Source organism: Fringilla coelebs (genome assembly GCF_963513975.1).
Source record: "Fringilla coelebs genome assembly, chromosome: 1".
NCBI classification, from domain to species: Eukaryota; Metazoa; Chordata; class Aves; order Passeriformes; family Fringillidae; genus Fringilla; species Fringilla coelebs.
Genome location: NC_140028.1, coordinates 74,857,189 through 74,885,053, shown reverse-complemented (window position 1 = coordinate 74,885,053; position 27,865 = coordinate 74,857,189). Strand labels below are relative to the sequence as shown.

Genomic DNA, 27,865 nt, shown 5'->3' with positions numbered 1-27,865 from the left:
CAACTATAATTTTTCCTAAGTAAGGCAAGGAAATTATTTTAGGTGACAAATGACTCAAAGCTTTAAGCATTTGGTTTGGATAGCATTACTTATCTGTTTCATTAAAGCTGATGACAAACATCTTTTTGTCTGGTATTAAGTTTTCATTAATTTTCAACAATTTACCTTGTGCGCTGGTTTGGAAAAGCATAGATGGTTATCAGGATGAACACAACCAGGACTTTTTAAAATTTGGGATTTTTTTGGTTCCCAGGACTTGTCTAGGGAAATGGAAAGACTAACTAACTGGTAAACAAATCCCTTTTCATAACCAAACTGATAATATTATGATTTATCTAGTTGGAATAAATGGTATGTTTTCCTGCTCCACTGAGTGTTATAATCCCTGATTTCTGCATTTTGAGTTTACTTAATTTGTCACTGGTCTAGTAGGAGGCTTGACCAGCTTTGTATGGTTGGTAGTGGCATGGATGTTATTTATGTAGTATTCACATTGCATCTACTTGTAAAGGTTTTTAATTTTCTGAAGGACCTCAGCATTACATTTTGCTTAATTAAACCTATTTGTGCTTCAGGGAACAGCTCTTTTTCAAGTTTGTCTGGGATTGGGTTTCATTATACATTGTAAATAAATGAGGGAGAAAATTGAGAGCTTTTCAGTAGGAAAAAGGAAAAATATGCCTTTTCAAGAAAAGAGTAGAAATAAATTCTTTAAAAATGAAATACATTCCAGTAATTAGACTAGGTAATTTAAGGGTAAGATAGATGGCTTGACCTTTGAAAGGACTGTCTTGCATAATGTATGTTTTTGAACTAGACTTTAGCTCTTCATTTCCTTTTTGAAGATTGTTAAAACTTATTCTGTATTAAGCAAAATGAAATTTTTAGCAGGACCAGTGATGTTTTGAAACAATTAGCTGTGTAGCAGGAAGAGTGAGTGTGAGATAGCAAAGATTATAAATGAAAGCACACTTTTTTCCTTTTTGTGAGTATATATAAGAGTGGAATGACTTTGTAAAGGTCTCAAAGATACATGTGACAAATAATTTCATATAAGTTGTTTGTAAGTAACAGCTGTGCTCTTTCTAGTGTTTTATGTGTTGTGAAATACATGTATATATCATTTACACTTACTGCATGCGTTTTGTATCTTGCACTTTCAAAAATTTTTTTCAGCAATTTCAGAAAGACACAATTAATGAAGAAGTGGTAGAACTTTTGAGCCCTTATTTTGAAATGGTGGACTACAACATTGAGACAGCTAAGAGAGTATGTGGGAATGTTGCTGGCCTTTGCTCATGGACGAAAGCTATGGCGGTATTTTTTTCCATCAACAAAGAAGTATTACCTTTGAAGGTATATCTGTTTGTCAGTCAAAGATATCCTCTGCTCCTTCTCATCCTCACCTGTTTGCACTTGAGAATTTAATCTGTGGCAAACTTCATCTGCCTTATTTTAACTGGTGGTTCCCTCTCCCGAAATTTATTACCTTGAACACTGTACTTCTACAATAAAATATATTTCAAATGTACTTCCACTCATACATATGAGTTGTCAAAATTATGAAAGAGATCGTGTGGTTTTATGCCTCTGAACCCTTACTGGATGGGATTAAAGCATCTGTCATCTAGTTAAATACTCTACTGCAATTGCTCTACATTAATTTTGAATTAAGTAGAAAAAAGCCTTTAGATTTGATTATTTTAATGTTCCAGATCTCAGTTCATAAGAAGACTGTACAGATACTCTTCATCAGTGTTATGTAGAGAAAAAAAATCAGGCCTAAGTAGTTAGAATGAAAGTAAGGAACAACATGGTAACAGAGAATAGCTTGTATTATAATGGGAATGACTGAGAAGGGAGCAAGATTTGTATTTCAGCCTAGCATATTGGATGGACAAATCAAATAGACTTCTAGAGGCATCATTCTCTTCTGCAAGCTATGCCAGACTAACTTTTGTGTCACATGAAGAATGATAGGCAATTCCAGAAGTATTTTTAATTATTTTTTTCTAATTGACATCAGCCAACTGTTCAAGGGCAGCTATCTGAAATAAGAATTTAGTTTGTTGTAAAATTCAAATAAAAGGTTTTGATGAGTTACAAAATCTCTACTGAAGAGTTTGATTTGGAAATGTAGTACAGGAAAATTTTCTGAAATATAGCAAATACTTTGAAATTCTCTATGTATGAATACACTTCTATGTTTTTATTCTCTGTAGGCTAATTTAGCAATTCAGGAGAAACGCCTAACCAGTGCTATGTTGGATCTGCAGAAAGCTCAAGAAGAACTGGGAGCCAAGCAAGAAGAATTAGATATTGTGCAGGCAGAGTATGAAAATGCAATGAGAGAAAAACAGGTGAACTGCCCTTCACAGAAAAGATGTTTCTACTCTTGCTTTAAGGAACACTTAATATGTACTTTCAATTTCAATATTATTCCTCGTTGATGGACAGCAGATGAGATAGTATTTGAATACTGCCTCTTTGCTTTCTGCCTCTCTCCTTTGCCTCTGATCCTCTTCCCTCTTCCCTCCCATCCTCTCAAAAACTATTTTATTTGTATTCTTTATTCAGTGCCTACTACTGTTACTTCAAGTTCCACGTACGCTATACATGTATGATGTATTTGAAATTCTGAGTAGAATTCCCCAGAATGAACAAGTATCGAGAATTTTACATACTATTCAACAACTGCACCAAAATAAAAGTTGAGAGCAGAACTATTAAAAAGAAATATTGAATCATGTTTCTGGGAGATGTTGATAGTTTGTCCTGATATATTTTTTCCATCTCACTTTCCCTCCTCTGCATGGTGATAGAGATGTTTAAGAATACATTTCCAACCTGTTGTTCATCTACTGGTTTAATAAGGTATTGAGATTTTTTCTGGCCTATCAGATATATGACTGTAAACAATTTCTCTTGGTGTATGGTTTTCTCTAGACTTTGCTGGAAGATGCTGAGCGTTGCCGACATAAAATGAAAACTGCCTCGAGTCTTATAAGTGGTTTATCAGGTGAAAAAGAGAGGTGGACAGAACAGAGTAAAGAATTTGCCATGCAAACCAAGAGGTTGGTTGGTAAGTTTTTATCCCAGCCTTTAAATTTGGAAGCAAGTTGTTTGAATTATGAGTAGTGAAACTGAAAACATTTGAAGTGTCAAACTTTTCCTTTGTATCTTAGATCCCTGTCTCAAAAACAAAGGTAATTGTTATAATTTCCTTGCTGAAGCCCTGTTAGGTGAAAAATAAATATATGACTAAACTTCATATTTAAAAAGAAAAGATAATGGACACTGTGAATGTGGTGACACTAAAATTTTAACTTGACTGATATTTGTAGGTAACAGTCCAAAGAGAGTGATGTGTTAGCAATCACCAATAAAATGTGTATAACTGACAGTATATATTGAGGTGAGGAAGACTGATACTCAGGCACTGACAGTATATGTAGAAATCAATATTTTTAACTGCAGTTACTAATGTTCATAAGAATTTGCTACTTAGAAGGTCATTATTATTTTTTAAATTTGCACTTGTAAGCTAAAGTACTTTGTAATAAATAATTGGTTCATTACTTAGATCAATAAATGAAATTCATCTTGTCATTTACTGTGGGCTACGCTTTTTACCTTGAAAGGCTGCAAAAAGCAGCCTTGTATGGGTTGTATTATAGTAACTAAGTTGTGTTTTATTTGCTGCTATAATATATACATGTATATTAACTTATAAAAATCCAGGATACCTTCCCCTCAGATTCATCCTATTTCTTTTATAGATAACTTGAAAGTTTTCAAAAAATACTAGGGCTCAGTATAGAAGTATGATATCTTCTCCAGTTTAAATTTTGCATTCTTATTTCAGAGGTACAAAACCCCCTCAAACTATGGCGTCATGAAATTTAGGGGGAAAATTTTGAAACTAAACTGAAGATTAAAAGTTGTCACACTTAATACCTCCATAATGATGTCTCTGACACTTTTTATTACCAGTGCTCATCACTGTAATTGATTTACAGTAATTTAATTGAATTAGTACTTATAAGGGGTTCCACCCTGCCCCCCAACACACACACACACACAGTTGTTTAAGCCTGTTCTTATGAATGCACAAGGAAATGATGGAACTATAAGTTCATGATCGAGTCCTCTCTGCCATGTCCTGCTTGTGCAGGATCTGGTGTTTGGAATTGCGTTACATGTGGGTTGAGTTGACCTTAACAAGCTGCCAGATGCTGATCTCTTGATTCCTACGGTTGCATAGTAAGTACAAAGTAAATGTGGCCTCTACTGAAATGTACCATTGCCATGCCATGCAGTGAGCCTCGGAAAAAAAGATTGATTTACCTTCTTTATGGATCAAAGTGTGTTCTTCAGTTAACAGCCAAAACATGTAGCAACTAGTGAAGGAAACAGCTTGTTCATGAATAGAATTGGCAAAGTTGTAATGCTTTGGTTTGTTTTGGTTTTTTTCCTCCTTTTTCTCTTTGAGGTGATGTACTCTTGGCTACAGCTTTTCTGTCCTATTCTGGTCCTTTTAACCAAGAGTTCCGCAGTCTGCTGTTAAATGACTGGCAAAAGGAAATGAAAAGCCGAAAAATTCCGTTCTGTAACAACTTGAACCTCATAGAAATGTTGACTGATGCTCCAACTATCAGTGAATGGAACCTGCAAGGATTGCCAAATGACGACTTATCCATACAGAATGGAATCATTGTCACTAAAGCATCTCGTTATCCTTTATTAATTGATCCGCAAACACAGGGTAAAATTTGGATTAAAAATAAGGAAGGAAGAAATGACCTTCAGGTAATAGAAATGCTTGTGCTTTCATAATCCCTGAAAACTCTTAGCATACAGGCATTACAATTCATTGATTCACCTAATGCATAGGCAATGACATTTATACAAAAAGTCTGGTTTGAATATAAAGAATATCTCAGATATATTTTAGTGGATTTGAGATTTGACTAGAGGTGGAAGTGTATCCTTTAGCGCCAGTGACTCCATTTGTTTAATGAATTTATTTTAATGGAACATAAACTTTGGAAAATAGCCTGGATGGGCAATGTATTGTAATAAACATGTTTTCAGAATAATGGAAGTGTTAGGAAAAAACCACTGACTAGTTGATTAATACAATTTCATGTAAGTGTTTATAAATGGAAAATCACAGCAACATATTTTTTCATCTTTTAATCAGAAATTATTGTTAATTTTTGTTGTCTTAGTATAGATGTCAGCTGCTAAGTGCTCTGCAAATATACGGGGAAGATGTAGTGCCACAACGTAGTCTGAGGCAGGATACACAAATTCAATTAAAACAAGAAAACACAAGGAATTTCTGCAACTTTGATAATGCCAATAAATCAGCTTTAAAAAAAAAAAAAATCCCTGAAATCCATAAAATTAGTTTGAGGTGCGATAATAGAGTGGCTCTGTGAATATAATTACCACTTTATTGCTGATTGTTATCTAGATGTGGAAACCTTTAATGGTTGCTTAGTTATGATAAAAATGGTTGTGGTTTAGTTATGATAAAAATGCTTAAAGTTTGAGTATAGCTTTAATAAAATCTAAGCTGAATGTGCTTTTTGAATATATTGAAAATCTGAGTAATACTGGGGACTATTTAAAGCAAGGACTTATTAAGGTCCTGTTCCATATAAACCTCTACTTTTCAATGGTGAAAAAACACACAGAAAAATACTTATCTTGGAATTGACCCTGCTGCAGTTTGACTTGGAGATGTTAACCAAGATAAAATTGAAGGTGCTAAAAGGTTCCTGTGAATTTTTCCTGTGAAATTCTTGAGTAGTTGCACTCATAGGATATCAGAATTGGAAGTGCTCAGCATTGCTTTGCTTCTACCTTTGCAGCTGAAAAATAGAACTTTGCATTCCATGAGATCTGGCAATAGGGTCTGCTGATGTTACCTTTTCTTGAGCTCACAATCTGCATTAATTCTAGTCTACTCACAGGATCATTGCTTTTGGCAGTACTCTAAAGAAAATGAAATAATTGATAAATATAAAACTAAGAAAAAGATTGGTAAAAGGGCATAAGGTATTGCATCTATGTTTTCAGATCACTTCTTTGAATCACAAGTATTTTAGAAACCACTTAGAAGACAGCCTTTCTTTGGGAAGACCTCTTTTAGTAGAAGATGTTGGAGAAGAGCTGGACCCAGCACTTGACAATGTTTTGGAAAGAAACATCATTAAAACAGGTTCAGCCAACAAGGTAAAAATAAAACAAGTGAGCAAACATATTGAAATTCCCCTTTCCTCCCTTCCCCTCCCCACAACCTCTCCTTAGCAAAAGAACTAAATAAGATAGGGTTTAAGTTTGCAATTGGTTAATATATTTAATGCATAGAGTTCCTTATTCCTTTGCATATGACAATTTTTAGTTGAAATAAGTTTTGAATGGGCCATTTAAGGTGGTCCTTGACTGGTCTCAACAGATTGTTTGCATAAGATGTATGGTTTTAAACTGGATTTTTATGTCTTTAAGCAGAAAAGTGTAACCGTTGTTCCTATATGCAGTATCTGAAAAAGCGTGTATTGGCTCTTAATATTTCAAGACTTGTTTTTAACATTTTTCTTGAGGTCAAAGTTGGTGATAAAGAAGTGGATGTTATGAATGGCTTCAGACTTTATATTACTACAAAACTGCCAAATCCATGTTACTCTCCTGAAATTAGTGCTCAAACCTCCATCATTGACTTTACTGTAACCATGAAAGGTCTTGAAAATCAACTCTTAGGCAGAGTCATTCTCACAGAGAAGCAGGTAAAAGAATTGATTGTATCTCTTTTCCTGTCTGTAGTTCTTATATTACCTGTAGAATGTTATACTTTAATTTATCACTCTCTATTCCCATATTGCCAGGTAACTTTCTGGCTCTCTCTATTGTGATTATTCTTAATATAACCTATTTGTAATGGTTTAAAAGTGGCACAGAAGCAATTGACTCATTCATGCGGAAGTTTCTCTGTCTCTTTATTGTTGCAACTTTACTGTATTAACCTTATTTTTCCTGCCTCAATGAGTTATAACCTCATGAGAATGGCCTGTGAAAAGCAAAAGGGTCTGAAATAAAAACTGATGTTCTTCTGTCTACAAACCCTGGAGCTCATGGCAACATAACCTAATGCAAAGAATTCAGACTTAGTTGCTTCCTTGCTCCAAGGGAAAATGGGCTACCTACTGACATATCTTTTGACATTGCAGATATATTAGTTGAGGAAGTCCAGGTTCAAGATGCCAGTCCCAATCAACCTGCAGTTCTGGAGGGAGGCTGATTGGTACCTTTTTGGCATGGAACAGCTAATTCCTGTAGCTATAAGGTCAGGCAATGTTCATGTCACAAGAAACACTGTGCAGCCACAACTGTGTATTTACTGGCGTATGTACTGAGATTTTGGCAATAGTTCCAGTTTACCTTCACTAGAGAGGAATGACAGGAATATCTTTGTTTCCTTATTGTGGCATCTGTTGAGGTTCTCCCGTCCTTTCAACCCCTCCCTCTGCCCCACCAATGTAAAACTTTTCTTGTTAATAGACTCAGTCATCTTGTTCACATTGAGTAGTTGCATTTCATTCCCAAACAGTGCATGGATCTCATGAGAGAAATTACACTCAATCTGTTAAGGTCTGTTTTTTGTCAGACAGCTTCATTGCACCATCAGCTTCTCTTCAACCACTGACAGCTTGTCAACCCACAATGTAATGAAATTATCACTGTCTATCTAAAACATGCTGTGATGTGTATATTCACAAAGCCTTATGCCAAACTTCGCTTCCTGGGCCTTGAAATACAGTGCATTCCTGCAGGAGACAGTTTGTCAAATTCCTTCAGTCATTGCTGTTGCTATGTGCTTGCTTGGAGGACACAGAAAAGGGAGGAGCTTGACTTTTCTCAGAGGAGAGACAAGTAGATGGAGAAGTAACACTCAGGTTGGAACATGAAGAATTCTGATTAGATATTAGGGAAAAAATAATTACACCAAGAGTAGTCAAACCCAGGAACAAATTGATCAGGGATTTTGTGGAATTTCTGTTCTTGGAAAAGTTCAAGCTTCACCTGGACATTGCCCTGAGCAACCAAGCTGTTTAGGTCCAAGCAGGGGTTGAACTAGTTCATTTCTGTAGGTGCCTTCCAAAGGAAAACTAATATTCAATGACCTCTTTGTCTCTAAGTGGGAATGTCTAATAAATGGACATAGGATGCTTTCTCTACCAGCTTCTCAGAGTGTTATACTCGCTACTGTTTTGTTTGAAACCAGCTGGGAATATTTCCTCTAGGGAAATGACTAGTGGACCACTTGACAGGCGGGGAACTTCTACAGAATATACTTACCATGTTGCAGTTTTCTTGGCCTCTTATACACCTTGTAGTTCAAGGTTTCCTGAGGAGTCAATTTGAATACATGGCACCATCCAAACACTTTCCTGTGATGTCTAACGATGCATCTTTGGGAATTTGGGGGTTTCCCACATAAGTGTCTGGATTCTTACTACCTTTTGTAGCCTTTGGTGGGAGAGTGGTGGAATTATTTTACTGTGAGACAGTTTGCCAAATGATTTGAGCAGTATGACTGCTTGGTGATATCCAGTGTTACAATGCATGTGTGGAACTTCTGTCCCAGAAAGAGAAGAGATTATTTATTTGAAATCGGAGTTCTTCAAGATTTTTATGCACATTTCTATCCTTCTTCCCATTCTACCATCTCTTATATAATTGTGGTCTTAGAATGAATGAGGTTTAGCCTCCAGCCAGTTAAAGGAGTGTTTACAGTGTGGTATTTAATGTTTCTGCCAAGTCTCACTCTCTGTTGTCTGCTATGCCCATTAAAATAATCTCTGTCACATATATCTTACGGAATTAATTGTTTACTGATAGGAACACTGGTACTGATTTCTTATTTTCCACCAGAATATTAAACCAATTGCAAGATACAAGTGAAGCATAAGGTCAAGGGCAGCTGGTATGTCTGTATAAATTTGATTCTACTAGATTTCTTGGAATAAAAGGATTTGAGAGATTTGATATGTCTGAAGGTAGTATAACTTATGATATTTTAATGATGTCATTATTTTGATAGATTGGCTGTTATGTAATTTCACAAAAAAACTTGTTTATGTAGTGTCATAGGTAAGTCAGATTAGTAGTGGAGTTATAATATGCAATAACTCTTTATGGCTTTTTGAATTTTTGCATTCATATATCAAGACTTTTTCTGGAAAAAAGCTCAAGTTTTGTAAGGAATAGTTGATGCAAATTCCTTTACTTGTGAATCATTTTGTGACAGGATGATATTATCTATGTAGCAGCTTTCATATTTTATGAATATTAACAAGAAATAGCATACTTTGGTACAGTTGGTAAAATGTCATCTGCTTTTGAAAGGAACTCCATAAAACTGGATTTGAAATAGCCTCTAGTGCAAGTTCCTTGAATTTATGTATATGGTAACTTGGCTTATTTTTTTGCATCCTTGGTGCTATGATTGGAAATTTTTGAAGATATGGAGAAAGCTTTCAACTGTTTACACTTTCTGATCTGCAAAAGCTTTGCAACAGCTTAATAAATGGATTTTTTTTCATTAAGGTTTTCATCTAGGGTTACTTCACTTTAGCTTGGTAACTCTGTTTCCAGCTTATTTCTCAGGCTCTTCTTGTGAGGAGAATTGCTTTCTGTTTTTATGAAGCATTGATTTCTAAAGTATGTTTAAATTTTTGAATTTAAAAAACATGAAGTTTAATTTGGCACAGTATGTTAATTATTATATTTAATTGGATGATAACTTTCTTTCAATGCTATTTAAAAAAAAAGTTTCTGCTTCATCAAACTTGCATGAAAAAAATGCGTAATGAAACTGTTACCTGTTTTTCTTCAATTCCATGAAGCAGCAGTTGATTGCAGTGCAGATAACTGTAGTTTTCTTGTCTATTTTCATCAGTTTTTGTCAGAATCTTTTTAATTAAATATGTTGTAGTTGCATTATTCTAAAATGATTGTCCCACTAATATTTTCTACCTGATTATGATATTTTAATATACCAAGATAAACTCTAAATCTGATAATAATATGATTCTTCTTAATTTCCTTTTTAAGGTAAAAGGTCGTTCTTTAAAACAAATAAGTGCTTGAATTCAGAATGTAGGAGGGGAATGTAGGTTGAGAAGACCAGAAGTTTAGAATGTGGAAAAAAAAAAACTTTCAAAAGTTGTAGTAGTTTTTGAAACTGTATAAATGAAGGCTACTCAAATGAGGGAGTTAAACCTTTCCTTAAGCCTTGATAAGGGCTCAGGTCCATTATGTCTCTAGTGCTATATGAGAGGTCATGTATTTCTTAGTGCTGTCCCAATTTCTTTGGAATATTAGCAGCCAGTAAGCGACATGGAAATGGACTTGGCAATGACAGAGGGAACATGGAACTTCCAAGTTTGGAGAGACATTGTTAAAATTATTCACCTGACCTTTGTAAACTTTGTGAAGTATTTATCTAGACAGCAAATATTTCTACCAACTGGCTCACTCACTGTTCATTTATAAGACTGATATTAACCTTTTTTTATGAAAAACTCTTAACCTATTTCCTTTCTTTCCTTTCTTTTTAGTTCACTGTACTGAAACATTTAGTTATATTTAAGTAAAGGATTTTTATCTCTGAGGGACTAATTTATTTAAGTTTTTAAAGGTTAATTTTAAGAATGAACGGAAAGGACTGTTATAACTGAAAAATGTTTTTCTAGAGATTTCAAACAGCTGTCTTTTTAATGTAAAACTCTTGATTAACAGTTATCCATGTTCTATATTTGGGTACTAGGAAAGAATCTAGGTACATAAACCACCCAAATTATATTACTAAATGTAAAAAATAATAATTCTAGTGAAGTAACTCAAGTTCAACATAGTTTCTTAAGCAATGAAGCATTTTAGTGAGAAGCTGACATTATCCCTCTTTGATGGAAGAGTATTGGCACTTCTGGAAATATATGATGCTTGATTTGATGACTAAGCATGGCTATTGAGACTGTTTTCAATATGGCAATTGTAAAGCAAGGCATAAATGAGGATAAGATTACATGGAGGGGAATAAAATCCTATATCTGGAATGGTGTTTGCATTTGTCTTTTCTGAAACAGAAGACAAACAATCGTGAACTTGTTCTTTTAGGGCATTATACAAGCATCTTCCATAATATTTGTAGAAATAATTTGTTAATGCCTACTTATGTAGCAGGTTTAGATTCTGGCAATATATCTTGTGTTAGAAATACCACTGGAATTCTTTCCTCAGATTAATTCAGTTAGTCTTGATCTACACTGTTTTAGTAAGATCGGTATTTTTTAAGCTAAATTTTTTTCTTATTATTTTTGATTGCTCTTCTGTTTACCAAAAATTATCATGTAATCCAATAGGAATTAGAGAAAGAAAGAACTGATCTTATTGAAGATGTGACTATGAACAAAAGGAGGATTAAAGACCTAGAAGATAACCTTCTGTTTCGACTTACAAGCACTAAGAGTTCTCTGGCAGATGATGAGACTCTTCTAATTGTATTGAGTAACACTAAGAAGACTGCTGAAGAAGTAACACAGAAACTGCAAACTTCTGCTGAAACTGAAGTACAGATCAATTCAGCCCGCGAAGAATACAGACCTGGTGAGTGAAGGTAGTCAGAGAAGACAAATAGATAGACCATATATTTAAAACATCAATACTTAGAGTAAGAGAAATTGTAGGATGAGATCAAGAAGATCAAAATTGGTGGGAGAAACCTGTGTTTTCCTGTAAGTAAAATGTATCCAGGAGATGTCATATTGAGCTATAATGGAGAAAATATTCAATGTTATGCCTCGTGTGGAATTTATGAAATTGAGTGAATTGTTCTCTCTGTGGGCTTCTCATTGCTCCATAAACAAGCATTATCAGTCATTAGGGTGTTTAGGTAAGTATATGTTTGAGTTCAACATGCTGAGATTCTTTTACAGAGCTTATATAACATTAAGTACTCTCTGTATCTGTTCTGATGAATGCTTCACCATTTATCTTTTGGTTATTATAGTCAACAAGTTTCATGAGTCTTTTAACTGACAGTAATAATGTGAAAAAAAAAAAAACAGGAGAAAAAATAGCTCTCTGTAATTGCCTTCATTCTATGAAATGCGTAAAATGGTACAGTCAGTGTACCAGAAGGAGTGCAGATTTTGTAAAACCTTTGCATTTGAAACTGAATGACTATTGAAAAGGAGTTAAATCAGTGCTGGGTAAGTTAAATCAATACAGCTCATTTGACTTTTATATGAGTCTTGTAAAAGTCTGTAAAAAGAAATTTGTTTGGACACTTAAATAGTATTTTAAACAGCCACTTTTATGTGTTCTGCTGATGATCTCAATATTACGGATCTCCAGGTATGCTTGTATTTGAAAACTGGACTTTACATAGTTTGCATGAATTACAGAAAGGATTTTTTTTTCCCCTGATGTATACATGAGGCTAAAATGAATGATTTTACTATTTTTCTGGCAGTAAAGAATAGAGAAACTCAAGGATCTTCAGTTATCATTAGTTAAAATCAGTGTACATGTTTTGGAAAAAAGTTTTCTGCTCTGCATTTCTATTTGAACAAATTTTTCTTTCCTGCTCTTTAGTTGCAGCTCGAGGCAGCATCTTGTACTTCCTTATCACCGAGATGAGCATGGTCAATGTCATGTATCAGACATCGCTTCGACAGTTTTTGGGGCTTTTTGACCTCTCCCTAGCCAGGTAATTTAGCTCAAATAACTATAATTTGTATTTACCCAGTCCTGGAGGTGCCTGTAGTACAGTAAAGATTTATTGTAAATTAATATCAGAAAGAAGACTCTTGCTTCTTACAATCTTGACCAGGAATTGCCAACTTAAAACCCATAAAACTTTGTCAGTAGCAAGGCAAAGACCCTTCTAACATACTTACAGTCCTTCAAAATTTATTGGATAATTAAAAACCATTATGCTGCATTGATTTTCAGCTGGGCAAAAAGATTTGATTAGACAAGATTTTTTGTTGTTGCTGTTCCTTCAATCTGAAAGTTGTTGCCAGCTTGCTGGCTGATATTCTGTTTGTGGTCTATTATTTTTCGTGTTTTGGAAATACTGAACTATGGCTTTTTCCTTTTGTGTAGTATTCCCTGATAAAGCCTAAGAAAATCAACTTTCAACTGCAGATCTTTCTTCTAACAGGTCTACCAAGAGCCCTATAACCAGCAAGAGGGTTACCAATATTATTGAACATATGACATATGAAGTATTCAAATATACTGCCCGAGGGCTCTATGAGGAGCACAAATTTCTTTTCACGTTACTGCTTACTTTGAAGATTGATATACAAAGAAACAGAGTGAAGCATGAAGAATTTCTGACACTTATTAAAGGTGGGAACTATGAATAAATGACAAGGAGAGCTCATTATTATTATAGAAAATTTATATATTTGTATCTCCTAGCCAGCATGCTCCTGCCTTTTGTATATGAGAAACTAGTCAATTGTAAGAATGCATGTTTATCATTCTGATCTGGTGACAGACAACATTGTATGGCAGTTCTAATTCATAGCAACACACTGCATATTGAATATCTTTGTAGTCATGAGAATTTGAAAGGAATATTGTTGTCTGCTGCTCAAATACCATTAGGTATGTGTTTAACTTGGAAAAACCATTATTGTACTAAACATGTTAGAGTAATTGCAGCAAATGGGAGCAGAAAATGATGCTAATATTTTAATAGAACATCAGAGTCTCAGCTGCATGTGAAAAGGTCATGGCTTTGGTCTTAACTGCTAACAAGCACTGAGTTCACTTGAAAGTTAGGATCAATTTTGTATTGCCTTTTCAAGAGACTTAGTTTTCCAGGCAGCATTTATTTATGGATTATATGTGTGAATTTTTCCATGTTGAATCTTCGGAATATCTTTTCCCAAAAGGTCTTTATTTCCAGCCACATTGCACAAAAAACTAGTAAAGCCTCAAAATATAAATTGGTTAATACTTCTATTTAAGGTACATAGTATCAAAAAAATAATATAAACTAACCAAATTGCAAACTCAGCTCAATCAAACATGGCATGGTTTTGTGAGGTAGAAAACTCCTGTACCATCATGATTTAAAAACTGGATTACTGTATTTATTTTTTCCTTCTTGTTTTGTTTATTTTTCTTGTCTCTCCAACAGTACTAATAACTAATTTCAATCTCTTGCAGGTGGTGCATCCCTAGACCTTAAAGCTTGTCCTCCTAAGCCAGCTAAATGGATTCTGGATATGACTTGGTTGAACTTGGTGGAGCTCAGTAAGCTTGAAGAGTTTTCAGATATTCTTGATCAAGTACGTAAGAGCTTTTGAAAGTTGATCTCTTGTTTAAGAAGTAATTGTCTGCTAGTAATAAAGCCATATGGTGGTAACTGGTTTATTTTATGGAAGAGGAACAAAAGTGATAGCAGATAGCCACAGTTATGGCCCTGACTGCTTAGCAACCTGTGTTATAAAAACTCAACCACCCCCAGGAAAATAAGAAGAGTGTAGAGTGTTCACACTTTATAAAATTATTTTTTTGGATTGGGATTGAACTTGCCATTACCCAATTAATGCTTTACAACTTTATTTTTATTCTGGTTATTACATTATCTTTCATCTCTGTTGTGCTTTCTTACACTATGTTTTATGATGCTTCTCCCAGTATGTCTCTGGTTACACGGAGTAAACGTTAGGGAGCAGGTACATTCATGTGGAGAGCAGTTATGTACTTGCTGTTCTCAAAGCTATGTCTGTGCCTAGCTATCCATATTCTGACATTGCTATGCTATTATATCAGAATATAACATACTGATTAGTAGCTCCTGTTTTCAGAATATGAATACTCCAGGGTGCTGCCTTCTACAATAGCATACTTATAATCTGAAATTTTATCCTATCATTTTCAATAGCCTTATTACATCTGTGGAAGAATATCTCTAGGTAAATTCCTGGGTGTGGATTTCATATCTCTGACTCTCATTAAAAGTTTGCGACCTAGTGGCAGTGCAAATATGACTTGTCTGTTTAGTAATATTTGCTTCTTTGATGGTATAATTGCAGATTTCCAGAGAAGAAAAACAGTGGAAAGTCTGGTTTGATAGTAAGAATCCCGAAGAAGAATTGGTTCCCAGTGGCTATGGTCAATCTCTAGACTCGTTCAGACATCTTCTTCTTATCAGATCTTGGTGTCCTGACAGGACCATAGCTCAGGTATATTTATATAGCCTGCATGGTCTATTCAGGTATCACAAGAGTAATAGTTTTCAGATTGCAAGTTCATGCTATCTTGTATAATGCTAAACACCTTTTTGTAATGGATCTTTGTGGTATTATCTGAAATTCTTTTCAGACCATTTATGTATTTGTTACAAGGGCAGTGATAAAGAAATTATTCCAATATATTGAACAAATATTATCCACTGTGGTGGATATCACTGTGATTTCTGCTGAAATCATATGTGTTTATCCAGACCTGCTTTATTAGCTCAGAAGATACTTTTGGCTGTCCTTGCTTACTCACTAGAATTTTAGAAGTGTCCCCATGTTCGGCTGAAGTCAAATATTTTAATGGACTTGACTGGCTGAGAGAAAATTGAAAATTATTTAATTGAGAAACTATTTCTTGCATGGAAGAATTAGAACCACTTTAGAAAAATCTTTAATAAAGTCTGCTCAACGCTCTCAATTTAAAGACATCTATTAAAAAATTACAGAAATGAAGTTTATTAAATAGACCTCTTTTAAAGAAAAATAAACTTCTAGGAGCCTAGTTTTAACTTTTATGTTCTTCTCCAGTACAAAAGAACAAAAAAATTATAAAATTATTGGCAATTCAGAGCAATTAATGATTATTTAGTGAAATTGGAATGCACCACTTGAAGTGTGGTATTAATTTTATTGATGCATATCTTTAGACATTGTGATTGGATTCAGGGAAAATCTCACCAGTTATTGGTGTAACTGCAGTCAATAGGTTAAGCAGTACTGTATAAAGAATCTCTGTGATGTCTGCTATGTGTCTGAAACAGATCACACAAGATTAGTTCCTCCCTACTGTTATTGGGGCAAGGTAAACTTTCATCTTTCTATCAGTTTTTATGAAAACTGATAGTTTTACCAAATGTTTAATGCTGAATGTCTTTTGTCTCTGAGAGGACACAGAGGTGTTAAGGAAAAGATTTATCTAAGACAAGAGCTGTGTGGGGGAAAAGAGTACAAGAAAGATAATCTCAGACTGTTTGAAAGAGCCTTTTCAATTTCTTTGTGAAAAAAAAATAATAATCTAGAATTTTTAAAGATAAATAAAGAAGGCAGAAGAGGTGGTTTTCACCTGCTCCTTTGGATCATCTACTTAGTGATATTTATTGTAATCTTTACTACTGTTAATTCATTGCCTGTTTAACTGTGGAGGTGAGAAAGGCCTAAGACCTTTGAAGCCCATCTTTAGTCCATTTCTCCTATTTTTCTAGATTTTAATGCTAAGAGTTAAACTATCTAATGGTGATATCCTGAAATCATTAAAAGTTTTCTAAAGTTTTAGAGAAGTTATTGTTTTTATTGTACTCTAATTATAGTTATTATGTATAAAAATACATACCAATATATGTAATATAATAATTATTTTTTAAAAATTAACTGGTTGTATAAGGCTATAAGAAATAACACTTTCAAAGACAGTATGATATATTGACATGTAAAAATAAACTTGTTACATATTTGTATTTTTGATATAAATTTTTAGCAGCCTTTGGTATTCAGTTAACTTTTTGGTAGTATTTACACTGGGAAGAAAACAGTTAGGTCACAAGTTTTACCCTTTTTAATATAGGCAAGAAAATATATCACTGACACTATGGGGGACAAATACGCAGAGGGAGTCATCTTAGACTTGGAGAAAACATGGGAAGAGTCAGATCCACGTACCCCCCTCATATGCTTTCTTTCCATGGGCTCTGATCCTACGGACTCAATTATTGCTTTGGGAAAAAGACTGAAGACAGAAACGTGTTGTGTTTCCATGGGCCAGGGGCAAGGAATCCACGCTCGTAAACTTCTACAGCAAACAATGGCTCATGTAAGCAACAAAAATCTGAATGTTTTTCTCTCTGTATTAAACACTTAGTAATAAAAATCCTGCCATCAGATAATGTTGTTTGGTGGGTAGTTAATGCTGATACAAACCACTACATTTATTTATATAAGAGTCCTAAGCAAGAGAACTGTATTTTCACACTCCTTCAATTTGCCATAACACGCTTCTTGATACTGTGCAGATGCTTTTCATTGAAAATGGAGTGCTTTTCATATAAAATGGAGTTTTTATAGTTGATTGCAGACTGATGAACATAGCTGAATCGATTTTTTAAATTTGTTTTTTGCTTATATTACCAGTAAATATTCTTCTGTAGGCATTTCAGATTATATTTTCAGTTTTTTGTTTTTATTAATATGTATATATTTTGTTAAATGAAGGCACTTAATTCCAAATATGCTATTGATAGTTACATAAACTTGAGAAAAACAAGGTAATATAGCAAGTTATTTCGTATTGCTGTAGTCTGAATTTGTACTTTTGAGGGAAAGCCTGGTAGCACAGGCATTTTACAGGAAGAGGAATTAAAGAACAAAACTATCTCTATGAGAAAGGCGAGATGTTCCGATTTGGCATGCTTTGCGCATCAGGTGCTACTACTGCTATGCCTGCTGATGTAAAAATACTGATCTTCCTCTCCTGTGATATGAGCTTCTTTTTATAACCTGTTTTAGTTCTGCTTCAGATTCTTGCTTGATAACTTCTCATAAGAAACTAATTGACCAATCAAATGAGAAAACAGGAAAGGAGCACCTTTTGTTTAGTTAAGAGAAATGCAGTTACATTCCCTCACTGTCTCACAAGCCCTCTTAGTGAAGAGGTATATGAGATGCCTATATGAGAAATATGGTAATTCATATAAGAAAGTTTGACATCTACATCTATTGATTGATAGCAATAGATTAGTTATGTATGCTTATTTGCTTATTTTCTAAGCCTGGGACCCTTGTGAGGAACAAGGTTTAGCAGGTTGCTCTATTGAGCTACTCCTGAGCTCCGTTATGTAAGTCAAAATTTACCAGTTTCTATCAGCACTATAGTCATGACAAGGTATGTTTTAAATATATTGAAATGGAAAAGGTAGAGACTATTTGAAAAGACCAAATGAGACAAGTAGGAACCACTTGTTCAGGTGAAAAAAAAACAAATAAGCTAACACCATCTTCAGAAGAAACAGCCCACAGCTTAGGTCCCCTCAAGGAGTGATTTCAGTTTTTAACAATGCTGATAACTTTTAAAATTCTGTTGTTTGAAACTAGGGAGGTTGGGCACTTCTGCAAAACTGCCACCTTGGACTTGACTTTCTGGACGAGTTAATGGACACTGTAATAGAGACAGAGACTGTTCATGAAAGCTTTAGACTGTGGATGACAACTGACATTCACAAACAATTCCCCATCACCCTTCTTCAAATGTCGATTAAGTTTACCAATGAACCACCACAAGGGCTCAGAGCTGGACTAAAGAGAACATACAGTGGTGAGTACTAGAATGGTAATGACTTAAATTTTGAACTGTGATGCTATTGTGTGGTCGTGTTAAACTGGTAGTAAGCGTAAGCTGGTATGAGGAACTGTCCGCAATGATACCAGGGCACATCTTAGTTTTTGTTTTGAAAATTAAGAAGATTTGCTCATGTTCTGTTGTCAGAACTAATTGAATAGCAAAACAGGAAATGCCTTTTCTTTTCTCACACGTTGGCTTCTAGTATCTCAGTTCAAAGTGATTGAATTTTTGATATTCTGTCTTTTGGCAGAAAAAATGATATGGTTTGCTATCAAGTCCTCTTTACACTACATAAAATAAAGGACAAAGATTCTGTGCAGAAAGCAACTTGATGTGAATTCAGCTATTAGTAAATTGTGGTTTTTTTTCCCCCTGAAGTTTACTCTTTTAATTTGAGCAATTTAATAACATTCCATAAACTGTCTCCAGCACAGAACACTTTGTGGGACAATAATTTACCCTTGGGAGAGGCAGAGAGCCAAGTGAATATTTCTAGAGTGATATTTTAGTAGCGGTTTGAAGTAATTTTGAATAAGACAATTGCAGTGATTCTCATAAAGCCCATTTGCAATCAATAGGTGTCAGCCAGGATTTATTAGATGCCAGTAAAGTGGTGCAATGGAAACCACTGTTGTATGCTGTAGCCTTTCTGCACTCCACTGTTCAGGAAAGACGCAAGTTTGGCTCTCTGGGTTGGAATATTCCCTATGAGTTTAATCAAGCTGATTTCAATGCTACGGTGCAGTTTGTTCGAAACCACTTGAATCGCATGGATACCAAGAAGGTAATGAATGATTTTGTGGGAAAGGTGGATTAAGAAGATGGATCTTTCTAGTATTGGAATGTATGCAATGCTTCCTAATAACTGAACTACAAGAGTGATTTTAACTTATTGTTTTTTCCACAAATATTCAATATTTCAAACATATCTGTCTCTACAGCAGCAGGCTTAGACTTCTAATCCAGTGCATGTTTAATTTCTGTATTAACCTCTACATTAAAAAAAAAAGCCTTTCCATCCATCTCAGAAATATAAACCTTAGTAGTATCAGCCTTCTTTTCAATTCTAATTGTCAATTAATTAAAAAGGGATATTTCAAATAGTCTTTTGTTTAAATCTATTTCGAGTAAAAATAAACTTTGCCCCTCCACCTAACTTTGCAGCATGAATAAATCAAAAATTGTTTTAAATGATTATACAAGAATGTCTCCTATGTTTCTCTCCTTCATATCGTCAGTTGTCATACAGAGAGGTCTGTGACAGAGCAATTTGCAGTTGGAATTTTAAGTGAAAGGAGAATTCAAATATATCTGTAACTTTCTTGCTATCTTCGAGATGCTCTTGAATTTTTTGGTGAATTCTATTTTGAGAAATCCTTGCAGGTGTTCTGGGAATGCAAGACTATAATGAAAAAAAGAGTAATAGGAAAGTAACTTTCTTTCAAATGGGACAGACATGGTGCATTAACTGTTTTTACTAAGGCGGGTCTAAGTAAATAAGGGGATTAGCTGAAGTCAGTGCTTTCTGCTTGGTTGTAGGGGATCTCTTGGAGTACTGTTTGTTACATGATAGGTGAGATCCAGTATGGTGGTCGTGTGACAGATGACTTTGACAAAAGACTCATGAACACCTTTGTAAAGATTTGGTTCAGTGAAAACACATTCAGTCAGGAATTCAGCTTCTACAAAGGATACGGCATACCCAAATGTACTATGGTGGATCAATACCTTCAGTACATACAGGTAGGTAAATAATCACTTGTTTCTCATAAGTTCCTGATTCCCTAGAATTTTTCTCTTTTTTTCTGAGTTACCTGTATTTTGTCTTTCATTCACAGATTTTAAAATGATTTCTAGCACTTTGCACATCTATTAGTGACTACTAATTACTGTTATCTATGTTATAATCTTTATGACAGTAATATATATTTTCCTTTTCATGCATTTTTCTTGTGGGACATACCTAATGGCACGAAGTTATTAAAGACTGCAAAGAAAGGAGTCCAGACATTGCGTACAACCTCTTTGAAATAAAAGGTCTAAATATATGAGAGTAAATTTTTTTTTATTAAAATACCGTATAGTTGGTAAAACACCATTTGTTTGGTGTGATTTGGACTGTGACATGACAAATAGACCACAGCAAGTTATTTGGCTTAGGATTATTTGAAAAAGTTTAGCTTGTTACTTAACATAATCGAGGGTTTTTTCCCTGTTTTTTATTTGGTTTTGTTGTGTGTTGAGTTTTATTTTATTTTGCTTTTGGGGTTTTTTTGGGGGATTTTTTTGGGGGGGATTTTTTTTTTAATGATTAGCTTCTAAATCTCCAGTTGTACTCTTTTTATATTTTACTATGTAGAGCCTTCCTGCTTATGACACACCAGAGGTGTTTGGTTTGCACCCCAATGCAGATATCACCTACCAAAGTAAAGTTTCCAGAGATGTATTGGACACCATCCTCAGTATTCAGCCTAAAGATAGCTCTGGTGGAGGAGGTGAAACTCGAGAGGCAGTTGTAGCCAGACTGGCTGATGATATGCTGGAAAAACTTCCTGCTGATTATGTACCATTTGAAGTGAGTTAATGACATTCTGGCAAAAACATTTGCTCCATCTTGCCTTTTATGGATTAAAAAAAACCCGACAAAACAAACCCAAAACCCTGAAAACTTTTCTAAAAGCATGTTTGAAATAATTCATACAGGGGATACTTTGTTTTTTAAAGAAGTGTGGCCAAGCTATTAATCTTCAGAATGAAGTCATTAAATGTGTGCTGAAGTGCTTTTGTAAGAACTTTTTCAGAAATATTAAACCTGTTAATGCTTAAGTTGTCATTTTCACTATGGGGGAGGTATGATCATCAGCTTTTAACTGAGGTTGTTGACACTATAAAATTTCTAGTTATGTTCATGCAGCTGTTTATTTGTTAATTTAACACTTTTGATTAAAAATGTATCAGTGAGTTTGGTTAGAATACAAGACTGCCTGGTACTGTGATTGTTCCCAGGCATTGCTGCTATGTGGAAGCAAAGTATCTGGGGCAATTACTTGATTGGTTTGTTCAAGAAGAACCTTGAAACTGCTTGTTGGAACTAAAGCTGAATTCTTTGAACCAAGGTAAACAGCCTACAAGCTCTTTAAATGGCATTAGCTCAAAGACTAAATCATGACTTGGACTGAAAACATAGCCAGTCTCAGCATCACAGATTTCTCTTGGAACAAATCCTGTGTTTCCCTCTTGCAGATAATTCAAGGGAGGTGCCAAACTGACCATTTAAGCTCATAAATAAATTATGTTATGTCTCAAAGATCATATTGGGGCCAGCATTGACATAAATCCAATTTTGTTTTTTTCACTTCTATTGAAGGATCTTTGGTTTTCTACCAACAGGTAAAAGAAAAACTGATGAACATGGGACCTTTTCAACCTATGCACATATTTTTGCGACAGGAGATTGAACAAATGCAGAGAGTTATTTCTTTAGTGAGAAGCACTCTGACTGATCTAAAACTTGCCATTGAAGGGACAATAGTTATGAGTGAAAATCTGAGGGATGCTTTAGATTGCATGTATGATGGAAGGATTCCTGCTAGCTGGAAAAGGGTAGGTGTACAGCACTTGTTCTGGAAAGAAATAAAAAAGCTATTTCTGAAGACTAGATTAAACTGCTAGACTTAGGGTAAACATTTTATTTTCAAACTATGTTTCAGAAGTGCTAACAAGAGCTGTGTAACTGCTGGAATAGATTTTGTGCTAAAATAAACATACTCAAAACAAGCCGCCTTTCATTTACGAAAATTGAAATGAATGTGAAGGATGCAGATATGTGCCATTTTAACAACCTGCTGCATATTGGCATTATGAAAACCCAGAGAGAGGAAAGAAATTTAAAATGTGATGATGGATTTTAAAAATTAGCACCCACATTAGTGACTAAGATGGTGTTATTTATTGGACATGTAGAATTATTGGACATCCTTTTCTGGATTAAGTAAAGGTGGCCTGTCTATCTTGGTCAAAGTCATTGCACTTGGAGTTGGAGTAATAGCCGCATAATTAAAGAGTAGTAGATGCTGGAAAGGATCTATGGAGACTGTGTAGTTTAATCACACTTTCTAAAGCAGGGTAAGTTAAATCAGGGCTCCCAGGAGTCTCCAGAATCAGAGACGTGCAACCCATTCCACTGCTTGATCACCTTCACAGTAAAAACCAACCAATCAACCAACCACCAGCCAAACAAATGAAAAACTCCTTAAGTTGAAACAGAATTTTTGACATTTCATCTTGCTCCTATTGCCTTCTCTCCAATTGCTGAAAATGATTAGGCTCCATCTTCTTCTGTCCTCCACATGAGATATAAACATATTTAAGCCTCCTTTAAGCCTTTTCTTCTCCAAGCTAAACAATCCCAGCTCTCAGCCTCTCCACATAGAAATTGTTTTCAGGCCTAATTAGACCTGTTAACAGCAAGACATGGAGAGAAAAATGTGGGGGTTTTTTAATGAAAAAGTTGGGGGTTTTTTGTTGTTGTTTGCTTGTTTTGTTTCTACTGACAAAGTGTTTTCATGGTAGAAAACCTAGAGGTAAACAGATGCTTCACAACACAGCTATATCTCGCCATAGTCCAAGTTCAGTTTTCCTTAGGTTTTATTCAGAAGACTAAAAATGCAGAACAGAAATCATGTTGTCTTGATATCTTGACCTTGGAATTATAGAGACATGTATACAATTTTTCTTTTTAGCTTATACAGCTGTCTAACCTTGCAAAAATGTCATAAAATGGACAATTCCACAGAGAGTATTAAAGATGTAAATGCAATAGTAGACATGAATTTAAACAGCGAAGAATTTCCTTCAGGTTTCAGTGGGATGCAAAGTTTAGGTATCAGATTAAAGTTAAGATATGATAGATGGTCTTCAAATATGCTTTGCTAATATTATATTGTTTATTACCATGGGAGGATGTAGCTTTTCTTGACAGCAGTATGCTATTTTAAAACATGTTTACTGCTTTTAGGCATCTTGGCCTTCCAGTACACTGGGTTTCTGGTTTACTGAGCTTCTAGAAAGAAACCACCAGTTTTACAAGTGGATTTTTGAAAGTCGACCCAACTGTTTCTGGATGACAGGGTTTTTTAATCCTCAAGGATTTTTAACTGCAGTGAGACAGGTAAATTGTGTTTGAAGTCTTATTCTGCTTATTTTTTTACATACTTTAAAAAAAATAAGTATTGTCTGATGAAGGATGAGTTTATAATCATGGGAAGATGTGTGGCTGTCTAACATTTCCTGAATGAACTGCTCTTCCTTCACACATACTTTTTTTAGTATAACAGCCCCTAATGTGTTAAATTATGTTTCCTGTGTTGACCAAGGCCCAAATAAGTAGAGGCTGCCCCACAACATTATTAAGGTAGACTAGAAAAATATTAAGTCTCATGTTTCCATTGCAATATCTCTGAGAATGGCCATTAAGCCCATGAATTTGCCTTTTCCCCCCCTCTCTTTTGTTCTGTGTTCAGTACTTACCTGACTGGAGACTGGGCTGAAAAGCTATTCAGAATTAGTCTTACATTTCGCTGCTGATGCTGTTCAGTAGCTGATTGAGTCTTTCCTCAGGAAGTGGGAAAGACTTTCCTTTATTAATGCATAAAAGTATGATATTTGATGTGTTTGCTCATGTATGTATGTTGACTTGGTGATTGTGTTGGCTGTTCAGCAACTTTTTTACTTTAAAAGGAAATAATAAATGCCTGTGTTGATCAGCATAAAGGGACATACTAGAGACAATAAGGTCTGGAATGTGCAAAATTAAAAAAAGAATACTCAGGTGAAAATACAATGGGATCTCAGGAAAATAAAAGCCCAAACTTTTGGAGAAGAGAATGAAGATTTTTGATGTAGGAAAAATATCCCCTCCTAGTTTGAGGTCTGGGTAGTGTAATCTAAAATTTCAGACATATATCCTTGGATTTATGTAACAAAATATTTCTTTTGAGTGAACAGTCCTAAACTGGGACTATCTTTTGCATCCAAACTCATGGAAAAGTTTTACTAGCAGAATCCAAAACAGTTGAAAACTACAGAATTTTCTGGTTCTGTGAAAAGGAACTGTGGATATGTAACAACCTAATATGTCAGGTAAATACCTAAGTGAGTTTCTGGGCTTTGATGTGTGGTAAAACGAATAGAAGTGAGAGAGAACCAGAGCCAAAATGATCACTGAGCTATAAATCTTGAGTTCTTTTAGATCATCCATGTAACGACAGTACAGGACAAGCATTCATTCCAATTGCTTCAAAGAAAGATTTTTGAAGCCATTGGGAGACCAGGATAAACCTTGGGTTTGCCACAACTTATTTGCATGGCATAGTAAAGAACTGGGCAACTGAGAGTTGAGTGTTGTCCAGTGCATCAACTAACAGGTTTTTTTGCAGTCTCTTTACATAGCTTTATAGCTGGGTGAGTTCTCACACATAAAGAATATAGTTAGTGAAGAGTAGTGGTGAAGGAAAGAGAAGGTAACCCTAAAAAATATGTTTCACTTACCATATGCAGGTAATGTTTTGTCATCTCATCAAATATTTGAAATTTTTGTGTTCCCAAGAGCTGGTTACCATTGGCATTCAGTGGTTGTGTTACTTGGTATGGTCTTTAGATACTTTATATAATAGAAAGAAATTAAAATCAAATATAGTGGAAAAAGTACTGAAAGCTTTCTTGTAGTGCCATGTCATCACATCATTCCCTTAGAGAAAAGTCAGACTTCTGTGAACATAGATATAGCAAAGGATTGGTGGGGTTTTTTTGTACTGAAGAGGATATTTTATGACCATACAAATTTATTCCTCATAACTGCTGGGAAAAAGGGTTCTGAGCTCATGTGAAAATTTAACCACCTAACTTTGTCTGGCTTGGACAGGAAATAACGAGAGCTAACAAAGGATGGGCTCTTGACAGTGTAGTGCTGTGCAATGAAGTCACTAAATGGATGAAGGATGATATCACAAGCCCTCCTCCAGAAGGCGTCTATGTGTATGGGCTGTATTTAGAAGGAGCTGGTTGGGACAGAAGAAACATGAGACTGACAGAATCTAAGCCCAAGGTGCTCTTTGAGCTGATGCCAGTTATAAGGATATATGCAGAGAATAACAGTAAGTAACAGTATTGTAAAGGATGTTATTTCCATTTAATTCAGCATAATATTTTATTTAACTGAATTGAAATCTTTTGGGCTTGCAGGGATTTCGTGAGGCTGTTGCTAATCATTGTATACATAGCAAATCTCTTTCAATGGGGAAGACTCCCCAGACTTCCACTGAAAATGTGTTTCAGACTTGCTTCATAATTGATAGTAGGCACTTTTCCTAATATTTAGATAGGTCTCTACACGTGGTTTTAGCGGTGTTAAGAACTTTATAACAGGTAAGCTGTACATATTGACAATATGTGTCCTAGACCCTTATACATAAACTCTGTGGTCTCTGTAGCCTCCATAACCTAAATCTAAATCATCTCTTTCACTCATGCAAAAAATGAGTGTAATTTATATATATATATATATATATATATATATATATATATATATATAAAAAACATATATGTATGTGTGTATTTACAACATACAAGATACTCATGGATTATACACACACATACATATACAGGTATATATTGTGTTTATAAATAATATATATTTTATATATATATACATACATATGTATACACATATATATGATGTGTATATTTAGAAAAACTTTTTTTTTTTCTGGACAAGTCTGATTTTGAGCTCATGGAAGCAAGCAAGGGGTGGAGTGAGGTCACGGGAGGTGTTTTGTCTTTGAGATAGTAAAGGAATGAAGGAATGGAAAGGAAACATGGGGCTTAAGGAGAGTGCTGTGAAAATGTGTAATTTGTCTTTATGTGATGGGGTTTTGCGTATAGAATAGGACATGCTTTTGAATAGGGATATAAAACAGAATAGAATAATCCACTGAAGAACATAAAATTGGAAAACTTTGTTGAAAAGCATTCCTCCTCTAAAAGCAAATCTTGCTAACATGCTATTTTGCATGGCTAATGTTTTATAAAAGGCATGATCAGCAGCCAAGATACTAAATAATGAATGCTAAAGTACTGAGCATGACTAGATTACTGTTCTAATTCTGCAGTGAAGTAGTTGATGACTTGTACTCTCAAATACTAAATGTATTTCAAACCAAGTTTGAAAGTTACCAGGTCAAAAGTAGGGAAATTTTATTTTTGCATAATACGTTGATAAGAAGTAATGTTCAGTGGGCAGATTGAACCAATAAGAACACTAATTACTCTAGAGTGTCCATTTACATTTATTGGTTTACATCAGGTGCTCATGTTAAACCTAAAGAAGTTTTAAATCATGTATGTTCTTCAGCTGGCAATAGCAAATAGAGAGCAGAGTACTATTGAACTTGGATTCAGTTTTCCATTTGCCTTATGATCATTCCCATAGGGCCCCATTTTTTCAACTTAGTTTAATTGCTCTTTATGTCTCTTCTGTCTGTTCAGTTGCAAAAGATCCACGTCTGTATTCATGTCCGGTCTACAAAAAGAGCAGTCGAACAGACCTTAATTACATTGCTGCTATGGATCTTAAAACCCGCCAGCCTCCAGAGCACTGGGTACTCCGTGGAGTAGCACTTCTGTGTGATGTCAAGTAATGCAAAAAAAGGTTTCCAGGAGTTATTTTCTGATTTTAAATGCAACATTCATTTCCACAGTCAAATCACTTATAAAACTTAGGTGGAACATTGATTCTGTCAAACAAATTCTGATTGTAGAGGTCCTTCCCTGTTGGAATAAGTATTTTTTTACTTTCAAATAACTCACAATGATACAAATGAAATATGTGAAAATCTTTTGTAGGCAATGCTTTTAGTTTAGACATTAGGCAATTAATAAAGTCAGAAGGGTTGAAGTGTTCTTTATTGAACCTCAAAGCATCATGTTCCAATTTCCAGGAGATATCCAGGTATTCACTGGAGTTCAAAGTTGCTATGGACTCATGTCTTTCACCAAGATCTTCCTCTCTGAAGAAGATGAACATATTTCATTCTTGTGCAAGTCATTCATACTAAGAATTTACAAACCATATGCACTTCAAATACCACTTTTCAAATGGGCAGTTTTTTGTACTATCATTGCTGAAGATACAATGGATGCA

At 34.8% G+C, this 27,865-nt stretch overlaps 1 protein-coding gene across 1 annotated transcript in view; it reads left to right on the top strand.

The window, feature by feature from the left end:
• DNAH5 (dynein axonemal heavy chain 5) overlaps nt 1–27,362 on the top strand; it is a gene marked incomplete at both ends in the record, with an annotated part of 116,085 nt that extends 88,723 nt beyond the window's left edge. The window contains 20 exons of the mRNA XM_084220613.1: nt 1,177–1,356; nt 2,223–2,360; nt 2,947–3,082; nt 4,493–4,809; nt 6,088–6,243; nt 6,612–6,794; nt 11,433–11,676; nt 12,667–12,781; nt 13,238–13,428; nt 14,257–14,378; nt 15,129–15,278; nt 16,897–17,142; nt 18,420–18,639; nt 19,245–19,450; nt 20,206–20,409; nt 21,026–21,241; nt 22,057–22,269; nt 23,684–23,836; nt 25,589–25,820; nt 27,211–27,362. Of these exons, the coding sequence (XP_084076739.1) occupies nt 1,177–1,356; nt 2,223–2,360; nt 2,947–3,082; nt 4,493–4,809; nt 6,088–6,243; nt 6,612–6,794; nt 11,433–11,676; nt 12,667–12,781; nt 13,238–13,428; nt 14,257–14,378; nt 15,129–15,278; nt 16,897–17,142; nt 18,420–18,639; nt 19,245–19,450; nt 20,206–20,409; nt 21,026–21,241; nt 22,057–22,269; nt 23,684–23,836; nt 25,589–25,820; nt 27,211–27,362 (3,774 nt within the window). The remainder of the gene's footprint in view (nt 1–1,176; nt 1,357–2,222; nt 2,361–2,946; nt 3,083–4,492; nt 4,810–6,087; nt 6,244–6,611; nt 6,795–11,432; nt 11,677–12,666; nt 12,782–13,237; nt 13,429–14,256; nt 14,379–15,128; nt 15,279–16,896; nt 17,143–18,419; nt 18,640–19,244; nt 19,451–20,205; nt 20,410–21,025; nt 21,242–22,056; nt 22,270–23,683; nt 23,837–25,588; nt 25,821–27,210) is intronic.
• Nucleotides 27,363–27,865: the final 503 nt, after the last annotated feature.